This window comes from Borostomias antarcticus (assembly GCF_949987555.1).
Source record: "Borostomias antarcticus genome assembly, chromosome: 22".
Lineage (NCBI taxonomy): Eukaryota > Metazoa > Chordata > Actinopteri > Stomiiformes > Stomiidae > Borostomias > Borostomias antarcticus.
Genome location: NC_140255.1, coordinates 6,723,592 through 6,729,486, shown reverse-complemented (window position 1 = coordinate 6,729,486; position 5,895 = coordinate 6,723,592). Strand labels below are relative to the sequence as shown.

Below are 5,895 nucleotides of genomic sequence, written 5' to 3'. Positions count from 1 at the left end.
AGTGAGATCAATCACATTAAAAATACATTTAATGGCAAGACAAGGATATTTAACAAGGCCTACACTCAAAATGACAATACATGATGACTAATAATTAATCTAATTAATCAATGATTCAGTTTAGCAAAAAATAAATCTCAGATTTTTGTTCTGAGAGGTACAGCAGCTCGAAGGGCCGAACAGATGGTTTGCTTTGTGACGTCATGGCAGTCCCATGGGGGGGGCGATCCTAGTGTCTCAGCAGAAGCCAACCTAGAGACCAAGAGAGAACCAGGTCTTGGAGGCTCCGCCCAGCAACAGGGGGGAGGAGCTACTGGTGGTCACCTGCCTACCATTGGCCGGCTGGACGTTCCGGTAAGTATTGGTCATCAAAAGCGATGAGGTCGTGTTGTCGATGTGGATTGTCGTACTGAAGAGGTCGATCTGAGGAGGGACAGAGACCATTAAACAGTATTCATTGCATTATTTTAGATGAAATCTCTAATGAAAATCATTGACACATAGCATCCAATGAATAGAGACAAATGAATAGACAATTTCAAGGCACAAAATAGTCTAGAGTGAAGCATGCTTACCAAGTCCTTGCTGACTTTGATTGAGTCCTTAAAAACAGTCCAAACCACTGCCTCATTACACGCAGGGGTGGTCAAAGAGCCGAGGTAGCGGTAGTATTTGGTACGGTCCACTCCCACCAGGAGGTCATCCAGAGACAGACCAGTGATGTCCATATAGTCATCTGGCGAGGTAGTATTAGAAATTAAACTTGATATTAAAAAATAAATAAATAAACCAACAGGGGAATTTGAAAGAGCTTCTAGGAATTAGTCCAGAAGAGAGGTGCCTGGATTTACCCTTCTTGGTAATGTTGGCCAGGTAGGAGGTCAAGGTTTTCCAGCTTGCTGGTGAACCAGTCTCATTGCCAGATGCCACCTGTTGAGTGTAAATTTAACAGCTCAACTCTCTTTCCATCAACAGTTTGTTGCCAAATGTAGCCTACAATTGAATCTTGTGTGCATATATGAATAATATATACAGAATGTATAGCAATGGCTTACTTCGATGAAGAAGCCCAGAGCAGCAAGTCCAGTGGAGTCTTGAATGCCCAGTTGTGTACCATTCAGAGAAGACTTGAGATTCACAATGTGCAGCTGGAAAACAGTGAAGCACAGAACGACCATCTGTTCCTTCAAGACTTCTGGATTCACTCAGAATTCATATCAAATATAGTCAAGCAGCAAACAGCAAGGTTCTTGGCCTTGTTCAGGTAAACGCATGCCTACTCTCACGTGTACTGCTACTACAACATGGCTTCCATCTTGTGCTCTGATATACAAAGGCGGAATATTCACCATCTTCCTTATCCTCTCATGATTTGTAAACATGCATTGCCTTAAAAAGGCTGTTCTTTAACAGGACCACCAAAATCAGGTGCTTTTTGCGCCTCAGTATGGTTCAGGTCAGGTCCAGGTTTGTTTGTCCAGCGTTTCTGTACCTCCATGGGGTAGCGTTTGCCGTCCACGGTGTGCTCCGAGCCAGGGATGGACGAGCCGTTGCCCCAGTGCAGATGGAACTGCAGGCTGTCGTAGGCTTCGGACAGAGCGCCCCCGGACACCTGGACGCCAGAGGACAGCTCCACTTTCACTGAGAGAGAAGAGAGAAGAAAGGAGGGGAGTTGTATTGTATGATGCGCTGCATGGTTGCTGGCTCAGGAGCCTAAAGACTAGATTCTTCCTGTTCAGGGACAGCTTCCTTACATTACACGGCCAGCTTGAATAGATCTCAAATGATTCGACAGGGCATAAGTGGAGCTTCTAAAGCTGAGGATGCGTACAAGATATTACGCCAGATTTTATACACGATTCACAATCCTGCCGAGTCTGTCCTAGTCAGCAGCAGTCTGCAATAGTTGGGGGTAGTCGGAGTGGCAATTTGGCACAGACATCTGTAAGTGTATGAGGGGTAAAGATTTAAATCGGCAAGTGTATGATGAGAACAGACTTCTCCCGATGCGAGTCGGAGCATATCAAACATGTTTGATATTTTTGAGCAGATTCTGGACGCAATCATGTAGTGAAAACTCGTCACTCGTTGGTCCAGTCGTTAAATGTGCGATACCCAGTTTCAGTTGTCATACAAAAATCAGCAGAAGCCAGTCGTCTAGTGTATACTGTACTCTCAGAAGCCAGGCGTCTAGTGTATACTGTACTTTCAGAAGCCAGTCGTCTAGTGTATACTGTACTCTCAGAAGCCAGTCGTCTAGTGTATACTGTACTCTCAGAAGCCAGTCGTCTAGTGTATACTCCCAGAGTCCCAGTCATTAAGATTGTGAAAGTCTTCTAGTGTATCCGAGGCTTAACATATTGCTCCTCCCTATCCAACCCTGTAAGATCTACTGCACCAGAGTGAAGAAAGAGGCTTGCAACTCTACATGCCAGTGTCCCCCGTTTCTCCCACTTGGGAGGTGGACACACTGACAATTGCGCCAACAGGGACATCCCTGTCGGAGGGACCGTCAGTGCTCCTTTGAGGAGTGAGTTTCTCCACAGTTCTCCACAGCTACTCCATGTACCGCTGGGTTCCACCAGCAGACAGCGGCCTCCTCACCTGTCTTGCCCGTGTTTTTGACCTTGGTCAGGGCGGAGCGGTCGTCAAACTTGGTGAAGGTGAAGGCGGTCAGATTGGGGTCGCTCTGGGCCGACGCGGAGACAATGTCAACGGGAGACTGCCTGCTGCCGTTGCAGTACTTCGTGAAAATGGTGGGCCAAGTTGCATCGTCTTAAAGTGGATATCAGACATCAAATCAGATCCATACCCAGGTCCAAGTACTTCTCTCAACTTTCAAATATTCTTGATTTGGGCGGGTGTGTATCTTTGGTTGCATGACTATGCCAGACAAGAACAATCAAGAACAGATCTAGTAACTGAAGGGATTCTCGGCATGTGCCAATGTCACAAAAATGCATTCTAGAAGTGACATTTGTTGAGATTAAATTAATGAGCTGGTAACATTTTTACACAATCATGTTGAACTAAAGTAAGGAAAACGTATAGGCTACCTATCTTAGAGGAATTCACGATCAAACCGTATGTAAATAAAAATAGAATGATACCAGTACTTACTACAAGTTGAACTATGGTAACACCAGGCTGTGGAAACGAAGGTACAATCGAATCTATAGCGAGGGCTATGACTCAAGCTGTAGACAGTAACCGCATGCTTTAAACATTTTGACTGTAGTCCTACACAATAACACTTTACCGATATTGTCATCAGCACTGTACACCGTGGGTAGAAAGACGGACGCTATACAAACGACAAGAAGCCGGTTCATCTGAAATGATATTTGGTACAGAAAATTATATGGACGTGACATAAATAACATACATTCACGAATGACCCCTTCTTAAACCCCACATCTAAAGAAAGCTATTTGAATACCAATTTTTAAGCTGCTCTTCACGAATTACAGACGACACAAACTTACGTGATGCACAGAATTAATGGCAGACAAAAAAATGTAGGCTACTAATTTGCGGATGTATCAGGTGACTCGGTGTAGCGGATGAGTCCTAGGTCCACACAACCTACAGTGCCTCTACTCTCGAACTGGCAAAAATAGCAAATATTTACATAGCAAATACTAAAAATATATAGGCAATTAGCCGATGTATGTAGGCCATGTATTGCATCAATGTCACCGACACCAAAAAGTGTTGATTATGCAAAGGCTAGCCTACACAACATAAAACCTGATTATTTGCCTAACTGTTCACTGGCTTGGTGAAGGCTAGGCCTAATACATATTAAATGGAAATGCCCCCCCCGACAATGTTTTAATAAAAGACATAAACCATATTCCACAACTAACTTAAAAAACGTAGGATAAGCTCTAGCATTTGGTCATGCAAGTAGAGCTAGACCTAGGCTAAATCATCCCTATAGAGCTAGACCTAGGCTAAATCATCCCTATAGCCGAACGAACTGGAGCAGCTGATCGCTCAAATATAGGAAGCATATTGACGAGTTCATTTTATTTCTGGCCGATCGCTGATTTCCGTCCAAAAAGCTTGCCTTACATATTACTGCAGCCATTGGTGGGGGTATGTGAGCTGTTATGATCAGTTTAGCTAATTATTATTATACTGTCGCGTGTTAATGGGTGGGAAGCGAGAGCGGAGCCGAGTTGACAGGTGGATCCAATTCATAATGGCCGTTAATTGATGGGATGAGTTGTCTGTGAACTTCAGTTAGGCCTATCTAACTACAGACATGCTCTCTACAGACAGTTCAGGCAGTTAGATTTAAAAAACGGAACAGAACACAATTTAGCCTAAAAATGTATATAGGCCTACCATACAGGCTTAGGCTACCGACTTTCACAACAGTTAAATTGATAAGCTAATAACGTTTTGCCCATGCGCTCAATTAAATAAAACCCCTTAGGGCCTGCAACATTATCCACATAAATAAGCTAAATCGATTAATAATCATCCTTAGCGAAGATAAATAGCCTACATGAACTCCCCAAACGTCTAATTGCAAACAATGCCAGCTATCTTACCTTCCCGGTGTCTGTGTTGCTGCTGCACCTTTGGGACGCGACCCATCCTCATCCTTCTTTTTATCAGCCGGCCCGCCCAGGAGGAGTTAACTCCCCCGGGACCAGCGACTCCCACCGGAGGGCCTGGACCTATACCTCCATGGCCTGGACGCACTCAGCAGAACGCCCACGGCGGAGGTGAAGATGAGGTTGAAGATAAGCAGCTATAGGACGCAGTCCGTGACTCGGATGATTGACGCGCTGTAACGAGCTAGAGAGTTGACGAGCTGGATAGAAGCTCTACTATATCAGCGATAGGTCTCTTTATGTAAGAAAGTGAATGTGACCCTTCAGTCAAAGAATGCACAAACACCTAAATTCACTTTTTTAAATATAGGAAAACCCTACATTTTTAATTGAGGATTGTGAGAATAATACACATTGTATTTATTTATTGTCTTCACATGCTTATAGGATGGAGGGGCGTTACCACCCTAGTTAACGCACCCGTGCTAACAGCTCAGGATTTCTCTTCTGAAGCAACCTGACTACTACTTGCCTCTTTACATATTCTGTAATATAATAAAACAATAATATGTGACTGGATTAAGAGAGGACCTGACATTGTGAAGTGATCACCAGGTCATACCCAGTGAGTCCATTTTATTTGTGGGCCTTGTTGAGTGTGACGGAGGACATGTAAATCATTTACATTTGAACTGCTATTACATACAGTATAGGCTAGGGCTAGCTGCTGCCCTGTCCTCTTCCTCGTGTCTGGCCATCTTGTACATCACGTCCTTCCAGTAGTTGGCGCAGGCGAGTGCGACTGGCCTTTGGTTCGGCCAGGTCATCTCCGGTACATTGTGGAGCATAGCTACATCTCATGATGTGTTCCATGGTTTGGGGTTCACCACACACACAAGCATGTCTCCTTCTTCTCACTTCCTTTAACTGACTTTCTTTCTCATAGGTCCTGACTTTAAGAAGTAACTCTGAGAAGGTGGGTGTCACTCCAGAGGGAACCTCTGCAGGCACAGGGATGATGAGAGAGGAGCCGCCTTTAGGAGGCTGTGTCTGTCCTGAGACATTGGCAGTATTACTGATAGCCTCAGCTGAAGAGTCAGAATAAGATTGTGATTTAAGGCGGTATGCTGGAGTTGATGTTACAGGGCCCTTGTTTCGTTCCACCTTCTCACATATATAACTTGCTGCACTCTGGCTCAAGTTAGTAGGGCTGACATTATAGGTAAGGGCCAACTCATTGATCTGCTCTTTAAAGCTGACTGTTAAATCCTCCATCACACGAGCAAGGGGCACTAGCTTATCATTGAGTGATACCTCATCTACGTTA

The 5,895-nt window shown here is 44.5% G+C and overlaps 1 protein-coding gene across 1 annotated transcript; it reads right to left on the bottom strand.

Annotated features, from left to right (window-relative positions):
* Positions 1-252: 252 nt before the first annotated feature.
* LOC311323704 (carbonic anhydrase 4-like) lies at positions 253-4,608 on the bottom strand (the record flags this gene model as incomplete). Its single annotated transcript, XM_084456000.1, has 7 exons — positions 253-423; positions 576-736; positions 852-930; positions 1,056-1,148; positions 1,493-1,641; positions 2,605-2,775; positions 4,563-4,608. 7 exons carry the CDS (start codon positions 4,606-4,608, stop codon positions 253-255), a joined length of 870 nt encoding a protein of 289 aa, XP_084312126.1.
* Between the last annotated feature and the right edge of the window lie 1,287 nt (positions 4,609-5,895).